General features: G+C 37.1%; 1 protein-coding gene across 1 annotated transcript in view; it reads right to left on the reverse strand.

The window, feature by feature from the left end:
• The window catches only part of LOC133243842 (zinc finger Y-chromosomal protein), a 73,253-nt gene that overhangs the window by 11,688 nt on the left and 38,108 nt on the right, over nucleotides 1–23,457 (reverse strand). Inside the window, exons 2-3 of the mRNA XM_061410565.1 lie at nucleotides 11,358–11,446; nucleotides 5,159–5,728 (exon numbers count right to left, since the gene is read on the reverse strand). Of these exons, the coding sequence (XP_061266549.1) occupies nucleotides 5,159–5,728; nucleotides 11,358–11,418 (631 nt within the window). The 5' untranslated portion in view covers nucleotides 11,419–11,446. The remainder of the gene's footprint in view (nucleotides 1–5,158; nucleotides 5,729–11,357; nucleotides 11,447–23,457) is intronic.

The following is a 23,457-nucleotide window of genomic DNA, read 5'->3' on the forward strand; positions in this document are numbered from 1 at the left end:
AGACCCTTAAATATAGGCTTCAGAAATACACAGAAATATTTTCTCCAACACTAAGTTATTTTTTCACTTTGTTGACAGTGTCTGAGAAACAAAAACATTTTCAAATTTGACTTAGTTCTATTCATTTTTCCTTTGCTGTTTGTGGTTTTTGGTGCCAAACCTGAGAAACTATTGCCATTAATAATTCAATTTAATACTTGCACCTAATTTTCTTCTCAATATTTTAGAATTTTAACTCCTACATTTAAGTCTTTTTTTTCTTTTTAAAGGTTAGTTTTTTAAATACTGAACTTTTTTTTATTTTTGGTGCACTGGGTCTTCCTTGCTTTGCGCAGGCTTTCTCTAGTTGTGAGAAGAGAGCTACTCTTCATTTCGGTGCCCAAGGCTGTCATTGCAGTGGCTTCTTTTGTTGCAGAGGACAGGCTCTAGGCATGAGAATAAGCAGTTGCAGCATGTGGGCTCCATAGTTACCATGCACAGACTCAGTTGTTCCGTATCACTTAGAATCCTCCCGTACCAGGGGTCAAATCCATGTCTCCTACATTGGCAGGTGGACTCTTTTCCACTGTGCCACCAGTGAATCCTACATTGAAGTCCTGAGTTATTTTTGCATACGTTCCAGATAGTGGCCCAACTTCATTCAATTATATGTGGATGTAAAAATTATCCCAGTACAGTTTACAGTTATCCCAGTATTTATTATTATCAGCTGAAGAGACTATTTTTTACCTTACTGAACTATCTTGACAACTTTGTGAAAAATCAACTGACCACAGATGTACAATTTATATGTGTGGACTCTACTCCATTCACTTACATGCCTATCCTTATCCAACACTAGACAAGTCTTGATTACTGCAGCTTTTCTTTTAACATGGGAAGGTTTTGATTTCCCCTTTATTTTTAAAACTTTAGTTAGAGAATTCTTAGTTGACAATCTTTGTTCACCTTTTAACATGTTGAATACATTATCCATTGCCTTCTAGCCTCCATTTTTCCTAATAAGAAAACTGCCATTACTCTTTTTGAGCAAAGATCATTTGTATTAGAAGAATCAATTCTGCCTGGCTTTCAAGATTTACTGTCTTTTAACAATTTAAAAGTCACCTTCTTAGTTTCTATCAATTTTCTCATAATGTTTAATTCAATTTTTTAACCACTTCATTTTTGTAATTTTCTAAATTATGACAAGATTGATAATTATGTATTTTAGTTCTTATTGCTGCTTCTAACTGTTTTGCCAATTAGTTTACATATGGTATAAAGTTCAAACAGTACAAAGGGTATACAATAAAAAATGTCTCCCTGCAAGTCACAACTTCAGTGGAAATAGCAACCCACTCCAGTACTCTTGCCTGGAAAATCCCATGGATGTAGAAGCCTGGTAGACTACAGTCCAGGGGGTCGCAAAGAGTCGGACAGGACTGAGTGACTTCTCTTTCTTTCTCTGCAGAACAATTCCTGAGAGCTTCTGGGTAAACATTCAGAATCTCATGCATATGCAAGCGTACCTATATGAATTCCTAAAAGTGTAATTTTTGTCACGGGTAAAATCATTGCAGATGGTGACTGCAGCCATGAAATTAAAAGACGCTTACTCCTTGGAAGGAGAGTTATGACCAACCTAGATAGCATATTCAAAAGCAGAGACATTACTTTGCTAACAAAGGTCCGTCTAGTCAAGGCTATGGTTTTTCCAGGGGTCATGTATGGATGTGAGAGTTGGGACTGTGAAGAAAGCTGAGTGCCAAAGAACTGATGCTTTTGAACTGTGGTGTTGGAGAAGACTCTTGAGAGTCCCTTGGACTCCAAGGCAATCCAACCAGTCCATTCTAAAGGAGATCAGCCCTGGGTGTTCTCTGGAAGGAATAATGCTAAAGCTGAAACTCCAGTACCTTTGGCCACCTCATGTGGAGTTGACTCATTTGAAAAGACTCTGATGCTGGGAGGGATTGGGGGCAGGAGGAAAAGGGGATGACAGAGGATAAGAAGGCTGGATGGCATCACTGACTTGATGGACATGGGTGTGAGTGAACTCTGGGAGTTGGTGATGGACAGGGAGGCCTGGCATGCTGCAATTCATGGGGTTGCAAAGAGTCAGATACGACTGAGTGACTGAACTGAACTGATATGCATTTAAAATTTTGTTATATGTAGGTGACTTTCCTGACAGTCCCAGTAGTAAGAGTTATGCTTCCACTGTAGGGAGTGCAGGTTTAATCCCTACTTATGAATTAAGATCTCGCATGTCATCCAGTACAGCCAAAAAAAACAAAAAATAAACTTTTGTACACAGACAATACAGTGGATTAGAGTGACAACACAGTGGCCTTTACTTTGATGATGATTTCCTGAATTTAACAGTTTAGTATTTACTTTCTTTTATTGCTGAGTTAACAGTTCCTTTGACATAGTGTACACCTGGTATACATTTCCTAAATACATTTTAGAGTCCTTATACCAAAAAACATCAGTTTCAGCCTAACGAAGAAAACTTTGTTTCTGTATCTTATCAGAATAAACTTTTAAAAACTGATTAAGACTTCCTTGGTGGTATAGTGGATAGAAATCTGCCTTCCAATGCAGGAGACATGGGTTCTGTCTCTAGTCTAGGAAGATCCTACATGCTGTGGTGCTACAAAGCCTGTGTACCACAGCTGTCGAAGCCTCCAAGCCCCAGGGCCCATGCTCAGCAACAAGAGAAGCCACCACAATGAAAAGGCTGCATACCACAACTACAGAGTAGTTTTCCCTCATAACAACCAGAGAAAGCCCATGTGCAGTAACAGAATGAAACCAAAAGTAAAGAAAGTATCTGAGTAGGACATAATCCCTAAAATATCCTTATTCATTTTTCAGAAACAATTTCTATGTATGTTAAACTGTTATTCGCTTTTACCATTTTAAAATAAATTCTAAAAACAATTCTAAAAACAAACAGAAAGCACCTGGTAGTGAGCTTACAATGGTAAGGTATATAACATGTCCAATTAGCTATTGAACAAAGGAATAAACACAGAGAATTTAAGAATATAACTATTAAAAGCAATAAACCATAAATTGTATGCATCATCTAAGTTTATGCATTAGATAAGGTTTGGGCTTAATTTACTTACTCATCACAGAACCTCTTTAGAGTAAATGTTCAATATAACCAGTCATAATTAATTGGAAACTAATACCATAATACCAGGTCAACTGGTTAAAATATCTAAACTAGATGACCCTGTAGGGGGCATGATAATGACAGAATTTCAGCCATAAAATTAATGTATTCAATATTCAATAAATATTTCATACCTAATTTGCATAGAGTTTGATGGGAGAGCTACCTAAAACAAGTAAGATGCATCAAATTCTATCCTCAAGAAAGACATGGTCAATTTAAAAACAACAATAGCATCTAGACTGCAAGTCTATATATTGCCATTGTGCTGTAAAAGTAATCATTTGTGTCTAGATACATTACTATATAATAAAAAATGAGAATTCTTCTTAGTCATTATGGGAGATCTTCAGAAGGAAGAAAATTGACAAGATCAACACTAAACGTTGTATAAAAACTTAGGCATTTAGATTTAGTAACTTATTGACATTTCTAGAAGGAGAATAGATATCTGTTTACATTCTTTGACCTATATTTGTTGAACAAATACATTCAAAGAACTGAGATACTTCCTATTATTATTAAAAGTCAGTAACAATGTCTCAGGTTTCTCTATCATGTATAAAATCAGATTAGACCATAACTTCACTGCATTCATAACAAAACAGGTTCCAAGCATTCCTCTTCCCCACAGTTTTAAATAAAAGAGAATAAAAAGAAGTATATTTCATAGAAGGCAAAAACAAGTACATACCAATTAAATAGAAATCTCTAGATAAAATCATCTTTAAAAAATGTATATTCTAATTAAATTTTCATTAAAATTAAAACCTAAATTAGTTGTGATAAATATAAAACATATCCTATTTTCCTCAGAATATACAGTCAAGGTCAGAAACTGTAAATTATTAAGAACCTCAATACTTAATCTAGAATAAGGTTTTATACACAGAAGGAGTTCAATGAATATTTATTTAAACTAGCACAATTAGATCTGTGACAGCTAGTAAGCAAGTTCAGTTGAAAGTAGAAAATTATAATTATAAAGTTGGGCCATATGATATGCCTGATCACAAAAGAGATGTATAAATGCTTACATCGCTGCCCCCCAAAATTGTGCAGTAACTTTTAATGGTGCTATGCTCAAGACAGAAGGGATAAAGATTTATATTCAGAATTAATGGGAATCTCTTAACTCCATCTACACAGTAGAACTTGTTTCCAAAGAAAACAACTGTCCCATGAGCTAGCAATTTACGATAAACAAGTAATTTAACTCAGCAACTAGATGACAGAACTAGTCAACAAGGTGAACTTCATTAATATAAGGAATATATAGAAAAACTGAAGTTAGAAAAGAGCAAACCCCTATAAACAGTGGTTCTACTATTACAAAAATGACAAAGTATAAGCTAAACTATATCTATTTCCCAGGTGACTTTAAACAAAAAAAAATATTTTTTAAGGTAAATACAATGAAGAAACCCAGTATTTCATTAAGAGCTATGAGCAGAATGCAAAATCAATGGTATTAAATTTCTAATCAATCTAAAATCCAATTGTTTACACTCTTGTACATTACTACTTTATTCCACAGCACTAAACTAATATAATTCCAAGCCAAAAGAGAATTTATTTTTTAAAATATAATTACTTCACGGAGAAGAGGGACACTAGTGTGGATAAAGACAGTAAAGTGCAAAAGTGACTGCATTTATAAAGACAAAAAGTTTCTTTTTCAAGTTGAAACTCTTCCAAATTTCAGTGGTAATTATAATACAGCAGGTAACAGCCTCATCACATCTTCCATGATTTCAGCTTTTATCCTTCTACTAAATCCTTATATAGAAAAAACTATTTATTTTTGTACCATCTGACTTTCCTTAATTATGGCTTACCTTACAGGAACCATACTATAAAATAATGTAAACAGGCCTAAGAGATTTATCTTAATTTTATATAAGTTTAAGACAAGAAAATATTCCCCGGATATAAGTTACGAAAGACAGCCTTCAAAAACACCTTTGACAATCACTGTACCCCAGGACTTACAGGAAATCATAAGGTAGTCCTCACAGTTGCCTTTGTCATCATCCTGCTGGTCCACAGGGATTCCGTTGGCATCTATGACTGCTTCTGAGGCACAATCTGCTACCAATACTTCTTCTGACACTACGTCGGCTGTCAGAGGATCAGTGACAATTTCTGCCTCTACTACACTACCATGAACAATGTGTTCAACATGTCCAACATCAGACACATGTACAGACTCACTGGTCAAGACATGTTCTGGCATAGACATTGAAGCTGAAGTAATATCAGAAGCTAAGACGTCATCTGGTACTGTGCAATGTGCTAAAGACACTTCTTCTGTTACATCTGAGGAAAGCATTTGCTCAGGAATGATGACATTTTCAGACACATCTGCTTCTTCTAAGATATCTGAGCACTGAACATCCTCAATAACAACATTCTCAATAACATCTTGGATTACAACTGAGTCTGGATCATCAGGAACAAAATTATGCACAGTTATATCTGAATCCACAACATCTGAAACAAAAACAGTTTCTTGTACTTCCACAACAATTTGATCACCATCCATGTGTGTAGCATCAGTTCCTTAAAAATACAAAAATTAAAATGACAAATTTCAGGTAGGCATGAATGACAATCTCAAATGATGTTAATGTTATTTCATTTCCACCAGGAAAACAGCCCATATACTTGGCTTTGTCAAACATTAAAACAGCTTTAAGAAATAAGGTATTAACACAAATACTATTTTTACTCAACCCCAAACAATTAACATGTAAAGAAATATAAAAACAAGAAAGGCAGTCATAAAAGAAAAAGTTACCAGCAACTAATAGGACGGGTATATCAATGAAAAGAGACAGAACACCACAATTACAGAGAAAATAAGAAAGACAACGGACTAAGAATCTCTGAGGACCCATAAGATGAAAAAATGTGCAGCTGTATGGGGCAGTGGAGGTTGAGGTTGGTCTCTGTGGGTCCTGACCAAGTTCACCGTATTTTGCCTCCACTGAGCCTCTTCCTGAGCCCTTAACCTTCCATCTCCAGGGTAGTTCCTCAGAATATAAGAAACTCTAGTGTACTCCATTCTGTAGTTAAGGAGTGAAGGTTGAGAGGTGAAATCAACTGGAGTTCATCGAGATTAAATGACTTCACCAAGTTCACAGTTGTTCGCACAACACAAGAATGCCATAAGTGAGAAAAGAAGAAAATATCCCTAACCAAATATGACATAGATAAATGAGAACAATTCTGGTATCTTGGCTCTCGGACCAGTAACAAAGAAATATGGAAGTCTTAGCTAACTAGCTACTCTGGTTGCCTTAGTGTCCCTGGCTGTGACTTAGAGAACCTGAATTTACACAGATACCTAGCCCAATGACCCTGTGTCAATGGCACACTTTGAGAGCAGATTCTTTAACGAACAAAAAAGATCAAGAATGACTGAAGAATAATATGCAATAACTCTTTAAACAAGTAAATACCCATCTAACTACATATAGAAATAATAACAAAAGGACATTTTCTTTCTATAGAACTTCTGACAAAATACTCAATGATAATTTGTTTTCAATGTTTGTAATAATTCACATTATGCAATAGATAACTTTAAACTCCATCTTAAAAACATGACTGTGAAAGCATTAAAAGAGAACTGATTTTAAAAGGTCTAAATCAGAGAATAGTTAGGACATTCAATCTGTGACCCTGGACAAGTCATTTACCCTCTTTTTGTTTCCTCATCAGTGAAATGAGGACAGTAGTATTTGCCATGCATACCTCATGGGACTGTTGTGATGACCAAATGCAAGTGTAAGCAAAGTATTCTGAAAAAACTGTAATGAGAGGTTTCATAATTAGGACATGTGAAATTGGAGGACCTGATAAGATTAAGTGACTGGCTCAAAGATAAACAACAGAGTGTTAATAAACAGGGTTAAAATACAAAAGCTCCTCCATCTACCTTGGCTAATGCTCACCCAGGCTTTCTTGTGCCCTTAAGTTAGGAAATACTATGTGTGTTTCTCCAAAGGCTGTGACTTCTTTGGAGAAACTTGTGGAGAAACACACACAGTATTTATAAATTTAATTATATTTTAATTTACATTTTGTATTTTTATAACTGTATTTCAACTACACTTCACTATGTTCAAGTGACCAAAGAGGTAGTCACCATTATCAAGCAGAAATTACCAAAAAGACTATCCCAAATTTTTTAAGAAACATACACACACATAGGACTTAGAAACCTTATGTTAAAAATCCCCATATTTCCTGGTAAAGTTAGTGTTTCATTAATATATAGCAATATGATCATATAAAATACAATGAATGAAATCCTTAAAATCTGAATGTGTAAGAGGACTTGTGTTAATCATTTTAACAATATTCTATACCTAGAACCATGGGTAATTTGTAAATGTCAATACATTTTTTCCCACTACTATAACTTCATGCATATCATCATTCTTGTGCAGTCGGAGGAAAGAAGCAAGAGTCCATCTGCTTGATGCACAAGGCTCCTTTCAGGAAAACTTGAAAAACAGGGCTGTTTAAGTAGGACACTATCAAAACAAAAGATTTCAGGTTTATACTTTATCTCTGGGCCCACGATGAACACAGATATGACACCATCCATATGTTATTTTAGATAAGTACTCTACTGGCAAAGTTAATGAAAGTAACTTTGAGGAAAATAATTTAATATTATAGGTTAAGAATGAGATAAAAGTGCCTGGGTTAAGTGGTAGGACTGGTATGAAGAGCAGTGAGGTACACAGACTGCGCTGACCTACCCTCCTTGCAAAATGTCAATGTCCCAATGGCTGGAAGTGTCTATGTATCAAATTATGATGTATGTAGGCCATGAGTACTTTGGGCATATAATTAAAGGAATCTTAAAACAGTGTGATTCACTACAAAATTTAGGTATGTCCAATTTGATTACACAAACCCTTAAAGCAAAGAAATTCCCTAGACTAGCATTAGAGTTGAAGCAGAACATTAGGTCTGAGAGACATGCAATTCTCTGTTCCCTGAGGGTGGGTATGGGAGGGAGGTATTGGCACATGAAAAGCAGGAGAAGGTACACAATTAGCAAGGAGCAAAGAGCTGCCAGCAAGGCAATAGGGACTTTGGCCCCACAACAGTAAGGAAGTGAATTCGGCCAACCACATGAATTAGCTTGGCATCAGTTTCATCCCCAAAGCCCTAGTAACACCCTGCTGACAACCATGATTTCAGCCACATGAAATCCAAACCAAATAGCATGGCTATGCCACAACAGATTTCTGTCTATGGCAACTGTGAAATGTAGAATTTCACTGTGTTAAACTGTTATATTTGTTTATAGAGTTTGGCATAGAAATGAATATAGATTTTGGATATCAGATTGTGGAGGGCCACTATAACAGATTCCTACAAATGTCAAATAGCTTTGATTTCCCCTTTAATAGACCACAAATAGAAATACGGATGTTAACAATTCATGTTAGTGAGAACTCAGAAGAAAGAAACAATCAAGGCAGAAAATTCTTATATTGACTTAGAGAACACTTAAGTCAGCATGTACAGATAGTTAATACAAATCTAGACTTTAAAATACTGCTGATACTGTTTACAACAGCCAGGACATGGAATCAACCTAGATATCCATCGGTAGACGAATGGCTAAGAAGGTTGTGGTACAAATGCATAATGGAGTATTACTCAGCTATTAAAAAGAATGCATTTGAATCAGTTCTAATAAGGTGGATGAAACCGGAGCCTATTATAGAAAATGAAGTAAGTCAGAAAGAAAAACACCAATACAGTATATTAACTCATATATATGGAATTTAGAAAGATGGTAATGATGACCCTATATGTGAGACAGCGAAAGAGACACAGATGTAAAGAACAGACTTTTGAACTATGTGGGAGAAGGCAAGGGTGGGACGATTTGAGAGAACAGCACTGAAACTTGTATATTATCATATGTGACCTAGATCGTCAATCCAGGTTCGATGCATGAGACAGGGCACTCAGGGCCAGTGCACTGGGACAACCCTGAGGGATGGACTGGGAAGGGAGGTGGGAGAGGGGTTCAGAATGGGGGACACGTGTACACCCATTACCAATTCATGTGAATGTGTGGCAAAACACACTACAATATTGTAATTAGCCTCCAAGTTAAAAAAAAAAAACAAAAAACTGCTTTAAACATAGTGAAGAACATGTTATTCAAAAACTAAAGAACGGAACATATTGTTATGTTGTAATGGGTAGCTTATTAGCAAAACTCTATCCTGCAATTCCACAGAAAGCGTCACTTATAAAATTTAACTCAGATATTTAAGCTTAGGAGCTTTTAGCAATGTTGCTGCTGTAACCTGGTTTCTTTCTGCTGGAATGATAAATTCAAGGAAAGAAAAGGAAATTATAGAAGAATAAATAAAAAGCTAGAAGGACTTAATTTGATATTCTGTCTCAACAGATGAAAAAAGAGTTAAACCTGGGGCGATGTGATGTCAGGACAAAACTTTTCTACAGAAAAAGTAGTCTGTGACTCAATACCTCCCTGAAATTTCAGACACACCAAACTGTCTGAGAACAAGGTCTTTCTGAGGCTGTAAATGGTATACAAACTAAAATGTTTCTAAGGAGTTTAGGGTACTGTCCCTCAATTATCTTGACAAAAGTCAAAAAGAAGTGGTATTATTTCTAAAAGCCATGTAGATAAATCTCTTATCTAGTAAAGAAAATGCCCATGACACAGAGAAGAGATTCACAAACTTCTTTAAAAATTTATACTTTCAGAATCAATACTAGTTTGGATTATTAGCTTGGAGTAAAGAAGACAGAAAAAATACAACATAAGGAAAGCTGGCACTCCAGATTCTAGGAATAAGAAGCACACAGACAAAACTACTCAGTTGAAAAATACTATCTTTGATGAAAAAGGGAAGGGTAACTCAAGGCAGCCATTAAAGGCCCAGGATTTGAAACCTAATGGGAAGTACTGCATTAACCTACCTAGTTATCTTTGAACATTTATTAATACCATTTCGCCCTCCTTTCACCCTGTTTGAATGAACCAGGATATTCAAGGCTGCCCTTCCATTTACATTGGGAGTAGATAACTTGTTTCTGTACAGGACTGCAGATGAAGAAGAACTGCAAACTTTGAGCTATACCTAATGAACCATAACCAGAGTATCATGAACATTTGATTTAGATGCTATTTTAGATTTTTCTAAATGTGGGAGACCTGAGTTCGATCCCTGGGTTGGGAATATCCCTGGAGAAGAAAATGGCAAACCTCTCCAGTACTCGTTTGGAAAATCCCATGGAGAATCCTGGTAGGCTACAGTCCATGGGGTCACAAAGAGGTGGACACGACTGAGCGACTTCACTTTCTTTCTTTAGATTTTTCTTAACTCAGATGAGCATTTTGGATGCCAAGTCTGAGAACCTCAGGAGAGAATGAACGGATTTTATACTTATGAGAGGCTTAAATGTTTGGGAACTAGAGTGATAGGCAAAATAGTCCCTCTAAGACACCCAAACTCTAATTCTTGGATCTATAAAATATGTGTGTGACATGGTAAAAGAAATCTTGCAGATGGAATTAAGGGTGTCAGTGTAAGATACAGGCAGATTATCTTGGGTGGGTTGCTGGCTGGAGCCAATAAAATGTGACAGGAAGGAATGTTAGATTTAAAACATGATAGGGACTCAATTCGCTACTGCTAAATAGACACACATGTAAAACATGAAAAGGAATATAGGCAGTCTCCAGAAGCAAAATAAAAAAGGCAATCAGCAAAGGAATGAAGCCCTGCCAACACTCTTGAGTTTGGCTTTGTGAAATTCTAAATAAATGACAGTTAAGTAACACTGTATATGAATTTCCAACCTACAAAAATGTGAGGTAACAAACAGATGCATTTTACAGGTCACCAAAATTGTAGAAATGCATTACAGCAAAAAGACAAAACCAGTACCAGCAGAAATAACTAACAGGACTTTACTGGGAAAAATGAGAATAAAGTCAACAGCTAAGAATTTGATACTGATGGCATTATTGACAAGACTGAGCTGTCAAATGAGATTTTGATAGAATAAGAAGATACCTAAGTATGAATAAGTTACAGATCTAAAAATCCATCCTATAGATAAACAATTCCAAATCTGGCAAATGGAAAGTGGAACAACCAAGAAACAGATATACCTATTCCATCAAAACATGAGTTTGGCTCCTGTGGCTGTAATTCAAATTCATCTTCATCCATGGCCTCTGATTCTCATCAGTCACAGCTCCTAAACCAGGGAATAAAGTACACCAAATATTAAACTATTTAATGTTAAATAGTATATACATATTAAATACTGATTAAACATTACATATTAAAATTACATTAAATATTACATATGTCACCATGATGTTTATACTTCTGAAATGGTAACATTTATTGATTAATCAGAAACCTATCAATGTAAAATAAAGGAAACATCATGATTTCCCAAAGTATTTGGACAATTATATCATAAGAAAGGGCAGTAAATCTATCAGGTTGACAGTGTTTGGGATTTTCTTTGTTTTAATCACTGTATAATCTATATAAACATTTTTTTTTTAATTGAGGTATACAGCTCAGTGCAATTATTATGTAAATTTCAAGTATACAACACAGTGATTCACAATATTTGAAAGTTACATTCTACTTTTAACTTAAAACTATTGACTGTGTTCCCTGTGTGACACAACATTTCTTTGAGCTTCTTTGTTTCACATGTAATAGACTGTACCTCTTTATTTCCTACCTTATCTTTCTTCTCCCCTTTGCACTGGCAACCCATGAATCTGTTTCTTTTCTGCTGCATTTCAATAATTTCTTTTATTAAAGTGCATAAATATTAAGTGTTTAGTTTAATTTATATATGTGTATTTTTGTATTAGCATAACTCAGAGTAAGATACAGAATATTTTTTGTACCCCAGAAAGCACCCTCTAGCTTCCTCTCCATTAACAGTAAATGACTCTTAAGATTCAAGTTTAACCAACTTGTATTTAGGGAATTCCAGCAAAATTCTTATTATATCTTTGAATTTAATACAGACTATCATCTTTCTACCAATCAATTACAGAAGGGTAAAATATAAAAATTTATTACAATGATAAACATGCTTGAGATTTCTGCTTAGCTTACAATCACTTCCCTTCACTGACCTGACTGCAGAAATAATTCTCAAAGTATATCTATATTCTCCAGGCAACAAATGATTTGGTAGCAGCTAGGGAAAAAAAAAAATCATCTTTGAACATAATAAAATCAAAGTTCTACTTGTAGGATGTCTGAAACCATAAGCAAGAGTTTCTCTTTCTCCTAGTGACTGAAATAACAACATTTGAACATAAAGATGATGGTCATCTACAAAATTTAATCTATGGTAGAAGAAATAGCCAGTTAAAAAAGAAGTTAAAATACAAGAATGCAAAGTACCTAGCACATGCCTAAAAAACGAGTGCGTAGATAGAGGGAACAAAAAGATGAGGTTTATTAGAGGGTCATAATTTACTTAGCACCAGTTCATTTCAGTCACTCAGTCATGTCCAACTCTTTGACATGAACTGCAGGCCTCCCTGTCCATCACCAACTCCTGAAGTCCACTCAAACCCATGTCCATTGAGTCAGTGATGCCATCCAACCATCTCATTCTCTGTTGTCCCCTTCACCTCCTGCCCTCAATCTTTCTCAGCATCAGGGTCTTTTCAAATGAGTCAGCTCTTTGCATCAGGTGGCCAAAGTATTGGAGTTTCTTAGCACCAAGTACCACACAAACTTAAGGCTGGCTTTTCCTATCTCCACTCTCTAATTCACCTTCAATCCTGCGATTACATATAGCATTATTTTTGTTGACAATATACAGAATGTCTGCTTGTTAAAATTCCAAATAATGTGGTGTAGTGGAGTATATTTTTCTCTTTTGGGTCCTTGATCCTGGGGGAACTGCCCCTCCCACATGTAGGTAAATCCTACTGAAAGCAATAGTCTCCTTTTTGAGTCCACCTTTGATATGCAAATCAACCAATCAAAGCCTGCAACCTTAACCATCAAACTGATACACTATGCCTAGAATACATTTACCAAAAAATAATCCAAAGCCACAAACCAAACAACTAGGAACAACAACTGGGTTCCTATAGCCCAGAGACCACTGAAATTATTCAAAGTATCCAACCATAAATTTAGTATACCTTCTCTTCCTTGTTCATTCCTTCTCTACAGAATCCTAGAAAACGCTCTACATCATATTTCCTCTGCTTCTTTCCACTATGTGGTCCTTCAAGGAATGTCATGCCCCTCTCCTTCTCTTCATGTATCTGTGACTGTAAATTTCCTTTTCTAAAGCATAATTTAAATGATGTCAGACCTTAATGCAAAACATAATGGTTCCCTGCTGACTCTAAACAAAATTCAAACCCTGTGGACTACAAGCCTCCAAGATCTGGTTCTGACAATCCCTCCATTAATTCTTTAACCACATAGTCCTTAACGAACACAAAAGTAAAAAACGCAATTGTAATTTATATTAAAGAATTAATTTCCAAAATGTCATCCCTAAGACATTTCCAATCCATTTTCAAAAGATAACCTATCTCATGACTTTTATTCCAAATGCTTCAAATATAAAGGTCATGGCGAGGGCGGTCCTAAGATAGCGGAGCAATAGGATGGGGAGACCACTTTCTCCCCAACAAACTCATCAAAAGAACATTTAAACGCTGAGTAAATTCCACAAAACAACTTTTGAATGCCGGCAAAGGACATCAGGCACCCAGAAAAGCACCCCATTGTCTTAAAAAGGAGGTAGAAAAAAATAGAAAAAACAAAAAGAGAGACAAAAGAGGTAGGAATGGAGCTCTGTCCCAGGAAGGGAGTCTTAAAAAGAGAGAAGTTTCCAAACACCAGGAAACACTCTCACTGCCAAGTCTGTGGTAAGCCTTGGAACCACACAGGGCAACATAACTAGGAGGGAAAATAAATAAATAATTAAAACCCACAGATTACCGTGCCCAACGCTAACTCCCCTAGTGGAGAAGCAGCACAGATACCTGCACCCAGCACTAGCAAGTGGGGGCTGGGCAGGGAGGCATGGGCTGCACTGCTTAGAGTAAGGACCGGGCCTGAATGCCCCGAGGGCAATCTGAGAGAACTAACTTGGCTAGCAAACCAGACTGTGGGATACCTACCATGCAAAAAGCCCTAACCTAAGACACCACCAGGCCTGCTCACAGAACAAAGCACTGAACAGAGCTAGCTGGCTGCAGACCAACCCCTCTGGTGACAGGCAGCCAGAGCCAGAAGGGGGCAATCACAGCCCCAGAGAGACAATATCTACCAAACTGCAAGCATGCTTCTTTGCTAAGACTTCTTGGGGTTCTGGACAGTTAACATCCGCCTGAGAAGGAGCGCCTGTTGTACACCAAGAAAACAGAGTGGCAGGGAAGGGGGAGGCGCTAAGTGGCAGCAACCACTCGCGCAACACCTCATCACCTGACCTACTCTGACATGGGAAGGGCACAAAACGCAGGCCCAACCGAGTCTGCACCTCTGAGGACTACCCGAGTGTCTGAACCTGAGTGGCTTAGACCTAGGAGGGCATGCAGCCCAGGGCCGGCCTCGGACGGTTTCTAGCGGAGCAACCTAGAGCCTGAGCAGTGTGAGCAGGGAGGGCACACGCGCTCCGTGACGGGGGGCAGGCCCAGTGTGGCTGAGACACTGCGAGCATTCACCAGTGTTATTTGCAGCGTCCCTCCCTCCCCACAGGGCAACTGAACAAGTCAGCCTAAAAAACTGTCCACCACCGCCCTCTTCTGTCAGGGCGGAAATCAGACACTGAAGATACCAGCACACAGAAGACGCTAAAACAGAGGGAACCGTCTTGAAGTAACAGGTGCAACAGATTGAAAATTAAAACCTTGTAGTTAGTACCAACTACATACACAGGAGCCTATAGATCTTGAGAAATATAAGCTGGACCAAGGAACTATCCAAAAACGAACTGACCCCACACTGCCCACACCACCACCAGAGAAAGTCTTAGATATATTTTTACTATCATTTTTTTAGATTTTTAAATTCTCTATTACTCCTTTAATTTTCATGTTTATAACCTACTTTTCAAAAAAAAAGAGACCCTATTTTTTAAGAGCAAACTTTATATACATATATATATATTTTTATATACATATAATTTTTGTGACTTTTTTTTTCTTCTTTAATATTGTATTTTTGAAAATCCAACCTCTACTCTAGACTTTTAATCTTTGCTTTTTGGTATTTGTTATCAATTTTGTACCTTTAAGAACCCGATCTTCAGGACCCATTTTTACTTGGGAGCGAGATTACTGGGTTGACTGCTCTCTCCTGCTTTGGACTCTCCTTTTTCTCCACCAGGTCACCTCTTATCTCCTCCCTCCCCCTTCCTTTCTCTACCCAACTCTCTGAATCTCTGTGTGTGTTCCAGATGGTGGAGAACACTTAGGGAACAGATTACTGGCTGGATCTGTCTCTCTCCTTTTGATTCCCCCCCTTTATCCTCCTGGCCACCTTTGTATCCTTCCTCCCTCTTTTCTTCTCTGTATAACTCCGTGAGCATCTCTTAGTGGTCCAGACTGTGGAGCACACATAAGGAAGTGATTACTGGCTAGCTTGCTCTCTCCTCTTTGGATTCCACCTCATCTCATTCAGGTCACCTCTAACTCCCTCCTCCCTCTTCTCTTCTCCATGTAACTCTGGGAACCTCTCTGGATGTCCCTCACTGTGGAGAAACTTTTCATCTTTAACCTAGATGTTTTATCAATGGTGCTATATAGATGCAGAAGTCTTGAGGCTACTGTAAAAATAACACTGAAAACCAGAAGCAGGAGGCTTAAGTCCAAATCCTGAGAACACCAGAGAACTCCTGACTCCAGGGAAAATTAATTGACAGGAGCTCATCAAATGCCTCCATACCTACACTGAAGCCAAGCACCACACAAGGGCCAACAAGTTCCAGAGCAAGACATACCACGCAAATTCTCCAGCAACACAGGAACACACCCCTGAGCTCCAATATACAGGCTGCCCAAAATCACTCCAAACCCACTGACATCTCATACTCATTACTGGACACTTCATGACACTCCAGAGAGAAAATATCCAGCTCCAGCCACCAGAACACCGACACAAGCTACCCTAACCAGGACACCTTGACAAGCCACCTGTACAAACCCACCCACAGCGAGGAAACTCCAAAATAAAGAGAACTCCACAAACTGCAAGAATACAGAAAGGCTACCCCAACACACCAATATAAACAAGATGATGATGAGACAGAGGAATACCCAGGAGGTAAAGGAACAGGGTAAATGCCCACCAAGCCCAACGAAACAGGAAGAGATAGGGAATCTACCTGAAAAAGAATTCTGAATAATGATAGTGAAAATGATCCAAAATCTTGAAACCAAAATGGAATCACAGATAAACAGCCTGGAGACAAGGATTGAGAAGATCCAAGAAAGGTTTAACAAGGACCTGTAAGAAATAAAAAAGAGTCAGTATACAATGAATAATGCAATCATTGAGATCAAAAACACTCTGGAGGGAACAGAAGAATAATGAAGGCATAAGATAGGATTAGTGAAAAATAAGATAGAATAGTAGAAATAAATGAATCAGAGAGGGAAAAACGAATTAAAAGAAATGAGGACAATCTCAGAGACCTCCAGGACAGTGTTAAACGCCCCAACATTCAAATCATAGGAGTCCCAGAAGAAGAAGACAAAAAGAAAGACCATGAGAAAATACTTGAGGAGATAATAGTTGAAAACTTGCCTAAAATGGGGAAGGAAATAATCACCCAAGTCCAAGAAACCCATATTGTCCCAAACAGGATAATTCCAAGGTGAAACACCCCAAGACACATATTAATCAAATTAACAAAGATCAAACACAAAGAACAAATATTAAAAGCAGCAAGGGAAAACCAACAACACACAAGGGGATTCCCATAAGGATAACAGCTGATCTTTCCATAGAAACTCTTCATGCCACGAGGGAATGGCAGGACATACTTAAAGTGATGAAACAAAATAACCTATAGCCCAGATTACTGTACTCAGCAAGGAAATCATTCAAATATGAAGGAGAAATCAAAAGCTTTCCTGACAAGCAAAAGCTCAGAGAATTTAGCACCACCACACCAGCTCTCCAACTAATGCTACAGGATCTTCTCTAGACAGGAAACACAAAAAGGGTATATAAACCGGAATCCAAAACAATAAAGTAAATGGCAACAGGATCATACTTATCAATAATTATCTTAAATGTAAGTGGGTTGAATGCCCCAACCAAAAGACAGATTGGCTGAATGGATACAAAAACAAGATCCCTATATACGTTGTCTACAAGAGACCCACCTCAAAACAGGGGACACATACAGACTGAAAGTGAAGGACTAGAAAAAGATATGCCACGCAAATAGAGACCAATAGAAAGCAGGAGTAGCAATACTCATATCAGATAAAATAGACATTAAAATAAAGGCCATGAAAAGAGACAAAAAAGGACACTACATAATGATCAAAGGATCAATCCAAGAAGAAGATATTAACATTTATAAATATGTATGCACCCAAGACAGGAGCACCAAAATATGTCAGACAAATGCTAACAAGTATGAAAAGAGAAATTAACAATAACACAGTAATAGTGGGAGACTTTAATACCCCATTCACACATATGGATAGATCAACAGAAAATTAACAAGGAAACACAAACTTTAAATGATACAACAGACCAGTTAGACCTAATTGATAGCTATAGAACATTTCACCCCGAAATAATGAATTTCACCTTTTTCTCAAGCGCACACAGAACCTTCTCCAGGATAGATCACATCCTGGGCCATAAATCCAGCCTTGGTAAATTCAAAAAAACTGAAATCATTCCAAGCATCTTTTCTGACCACAATGCAGTAAGATTAGATCTCAATTACAGGAGAAAAATTATTAAAAATTCCAACATATGGAGGCTGAACAACACACTGCTGACGAACCAACAAATCACAGAAGAAATAAAAAAATAAATCAAAATTTGCATAGAAATGAATGATAATGAAAACACAACAACCCAAAATCTGTGGGACACTGTAAAAGCATTCCTAAGGGGAAGGTTCATAGCAATACAGGCATATCACAACAAAAAAGTCAAATAAATAACCTCACTCTACACCTAAAGCAACTAGAAAAGGAAGAAATGAAGGACCCCAGGGTTAGCAGAAGGAAAGAAATCTTAAAATTAGGGTAGAAATAAATGCAAGACACAAAAGAGACCATAGCCAAAATCAACAAAGCCAAAAGCTGGTTCTTTGAAAGGATAAATAAAATTGACAAACCATTAGCCAGACTCATCAAGAAACAAAGGGAGAAAAATCAAATCAATAAAATTAGAAAGGAAAATGGAGAGATCACAACAGACAAAACAGAAATACAAAGCAGACTACTATAGCAATTATATGCCAATAAAATGGACAATGTGGAAGAAATGGACAAACTCTTAGAAAAGTACAACCTTCCAAAACTGGACCAGGAAGAAATAGAAAATCTTAACAGACGCATCACAAGCACAAAAACAGAAACTGTAATCAGAAATCTCCCAGCAAACAAAAGCCCAGGTCCAGACAGCTTCACAGCTGAATTCTACCAAAAATTTAGACAAGAGCTAACACCTATCCTACTCAAACTCTTCCAGAAAATTGCAGAGGAAGGTAAACTTCCAAACTCATTCTATGAGGCCACCATCACCCTAATACCAAAACCTGACAAAGATGCCATACAAAAAAAGAAAACTACAGGCCAATATCACTGATGAACATAGATGCAAAAATCCTTAACAAAATTCTAGCAATCAGAATCCAACAACACATTAAAAAGATCATACACCATGACTAAGTGGGCTTTATCCCAGGGATGCAAGAATTCTTCAATATCCGCAAATCAATCAAGGTAATACATCACATTAACAAACTGAAAAATAAAAGCCATATGATTATCTCAATAGATGCAGAGAAAGCCTTTGACAAAATTCAACATCCATTTATGATAAAAACTCTCCAGAAAGCAGGAATAGAAGGAACATACCTCAATATAATAAAAGCTATATATGACAAACCCACAGCAAACATTATCCTCAATGGTGAAAAATTGTATTCCCCCTGAAGTCAGGAACAAGACAAGAGTGCCCACTTTCACCACTACTATTCAACATAGTTTGGAAGTTTTGGCCACAGCAATCAGAGCAGAAAAAGAAATAAAAGGAATCCAAACTGGACAAGAAGTAAAACTCACTGTTTGCAGATGACGTGATCCTTTACACAGAAAACCCTAAAGACTCCACCAGAAAATTACTGGAACTAATCAATGAATATAATATAGTAAAGCTGCAGGATATAAAATCAAGACACAGAAATCTCTTGCATTCTTATACACTAATAATGAGAAAACAGAAAGAGAAATTAGGGAAACAATTCCATTCACCATTGCAATGAAAAGAATAAAATACTTAGGAATAAATCTACCTAAAGAAACTAAAGACCTATATAGGATGCTGCTAAGTGTGCTAAGTAGCTTTCAAAAGTGAAAAGTGAAAGTGAAAGGCAAGAGTACTGGAGTGGGGTGCCACTGCCTTCTCCAAAGACCTATACACAGAAAACTATAAAACATAGGTGAAAGAAATCAAAGAGGACATTAATGGGAGAAATATACCATGTTCATGGATCACAAGAATCAATATAATGAAAATTAATATACTACCCAAAGCAAGCTACAGATTCAATGGAATCCCTATCAAGCTACCAATGGTATTTTTCAGAGCTAGAAGAAATAATCTCACAATTTGTATGGAAATACAAAAAACCTACAACAGCCAAAGCAATCTTGAGAAAGAATGCAACTGGAGGAATCAACCTGCCTGACTTCAGGCTCTACTACAAAGCCACAGTCATCAAGACAGTATGGTACTGGAATATAGATTCAGTACTACAGAAATATAGATCAATGGAACAGAACAGAAAGCCCAGAGATAAATCCACACACCATGGACACCTTATCTTTGACAAAGGAGGCAAGAATATACAATGGAAGAAAGACAATCTCCTTAACAAGCGGTGCTAGGAAAACTGGTCAACCACTTGTAAAAGAATGAAACTAGAACACTTCCTAACACCATACACAAAAATAAACTCAAAATGGATTAAAGATCTAAACATAAGACCAGAAACTATAAAACTCCTAGAGGAGAACATAGGCAAAACACTCTCCAACACAAATCACAGCAGGATCCTCTATGACCCACCTCCCAGAATATTGGAAATAAAAGCAAAAATAAACAAATGGAACAAATTTTAATTTTAATTAAAATTAAAAGATTCTGCACAACAAAGGAAACTATAAGCAAGGTGAAAAGACAGCCTTCTGAATGGGAGAAAATCACAGCAAATGAAGGAACTGACAAACAACTAATCTCAAAAATATACAAGCAACTCCTGCAGCTCAACTCCAGAAAAATAAACGACCAAATCAAAAAATGGGCCAAAGAACTAAACAGACATTTCTCCAAAGAAGACATACAGATGGCTACCAAATACATGAAAAGATGCTTAACATCACTCATTATCAGAGAAATGCAAATCAAAACCACAATGAGGTACCATTTCACTCCAGTCAGAATGGCTGCGATCCAAAAGTATACAAGGAATAAATGCTGGAGAGGGTATGGAGAAAAGGGAACCTTCTTACACTGTTGGTGGGAATGCAAACTAGTACAGCCACTATGGAGACCAGTGTGGAGATTCCTTAAAAAACTGGAAACAGAACTGCCTTATGACCCAGCAATCCCACTGCTGGGCATACACACCGAGGAAACCAGAATTGAAAGAGACATGTGTACCCCAATGTTCACTGCAGCACTGTTTATAACAGCCAGGACATGGAAGCAACCTAGATGTCCATCGGCAGACAAATGAATAAGAAAGTTGTGGTCCATATATACAATGGAGTATTACTCAGCCATTAAAAATGATACATTTGAATCCGTTCTAATGAGGTGGATGAAACTGGAGCCTATTATATAGAGTGAAGTAAGCCAGAAAGAAAAACACCAATACAGTATACTATCTCATGTATATGGAATTTAGGAAGATGGTAACGATAACCCTATATGCGAGACAGCAAATGAGACACAGATGTATAGAACAGTCTTTTGGACTCTGTGGGAGAGGGAGAGGGTGGGATGATTTGGGAGAATGGCATTGAAACATGTATATTATCGTATGTGAAATGAATCGCCATTCCAGATTCGATGCATGATACAGGATGCTTGGAGCTGGTGCACTGGGATGACCCAGAAGGATGGTACGGGGAGGGAGGCAGGAGGGGGGTTCAGGAGGGGGAACACGTATATACCCGTGGCAGATTCATGTTGATGTATGACAAAACCAACATAATATTGTAAAGTAATTAGCCTCCAATTAAAATAAATTTATTTTTAAAAGAAAAGGTCATAGTAAGTATAGTAATAAGTATTTTTCAATCATAAAAATATGGTGAAAGTGAAAGTGAAGTCGCTCAGTCGTGTCCAATTCTTAGCGACCCCATGGACTGCAGCCTACCAGGCTCCTCCGTCCCTGGGATTCTCCAGGCAAGAATACTGGAGTGGGTTGCCATTTCCTTCTCCAGTGCATGAAAGTGAAAAATGAAAGTGAAGTTGCTTAGTCGTGTCCAACTCTTAGTGACCCCATGGACTGCAGCCCACCATGGGATTTTCCAGGCAGAAGTACTGGAGTGGGGTGCCATCACCTTCTCCAAAAGTATGGTAGATACTTCTAAATATATTGTCACTCTTCCTCTCCCCAAAACTTTCTAGCTTGTCTTCTTTTTCCTCTCAAAAATGCAATCATAAAAAGGTAATTGAGAAAATGTCTTATGAGCATAAGTAAAATAATGTATTATTTAAGGCATCTTCAAATTTTCCTTTAAAACTCATTTTATTAGCTCTAATAAAAGTTTAATTTGGATACACCATGGTAGAGTAAGTTTTCTACAATTCTCACCCAAAAACCACTGCCACTGCTCTGTGACAACCCAGAGTGGGATGGGGAGGGAAAAGGCAGGGAGGTTCGAGAGAGATGAAACATGTGTATCTATGGTTGATTCATAGGACATATGAACATCTATGGTTGATTCATGTTGATGTATGGCAGAAATCGAACTTAATATTGTAAAGCAATTATCTTTCAACTAAAACTAAATAAATTTTTACAATATATTAAAAACAAATCAAGGACACATGACAACCAATAGAACACAGTAACTTTCCAGTAATCAACCCAAAAGACATGGAGATCTGCAATATGCCATAAAGAATTAAGAAATTATTTTAATTTCAGTGAACTAAAAGAAAACACAGAAAAACTAAACAAAACACTGAAAGCCACATGTAAACAAAGGAAGTTTAAGTTCAAGACAGTGATCATAAAAGAGAACCAAACAAGTTTCTGAAAGAATACAGGGAGATGAAAGGGGGAGGGGGAGAATGCAATAGAGAGCATCAACAGCAAAATGGATCAAGGAGAAGAAAAAAATTTTATGACATGATCATCATATAAATTAGTCTGAGATAAAACAAAAACTATGGGATATCATTATAGAATGCAACTTAAATACTGGCATCCCAGGAAATGAGGAGAGAAAGAGAGGAACAATGGCTTCAAAGAACTAATGGTTTCCGTAACCTGTAAACATCTGGATATCCAAATGTCCTATATCCCCAGAATTTCATCCTAAGTGATGAAACTGATATCATCCTAAAATGATCTCAAGACACATAATTCAATTTTCTAAAAGGGAAACAGAATGTTAAAAGCAGCAAAGAGAAAACTTTCTCTAATATGTAATCCCCATCAAGTTTATAGCTGTATTTCTCAGAAGAAACAATGTAAGCTAGAAGCTAACATTAAAAGAATTTTTTTAAATTGGAGTATAGTTGCTTTACAGTGTTGTGTTAGTTTCTACTGTACAACAAAGTGAATCAACCATATGTGTACATTTACCTCCTCCTCCTTTTGGAATTCCTTCCATTTAGGTCACAAATACTGTTAAGTAGAGTTCCCTGTGCCTTACAGTAAGTTCTCATTAGTTATGTTTTTATACACTGTACTCATACTATCAATAGTGTCTACGTGTGTATCCCAATCTTCCAATGTATCCCATTTCTCCCCTCCCCACG

This window comes from Bos javanicus, chromosome Y (assembly GCF_032452875.1).
Source record: "Bos javanicus breed banteng chromosome Y, ARS-OSU_banteng_1.0, whole genome shotgun sequence".
In the NCBI taxonomy this organism is placed as follows: domain Eukaryota; kingdom Metazoa; phylum Chordata; class Mammalia; order Artiodactyla; family Bovidae; genus Bos; species Bos javanicus.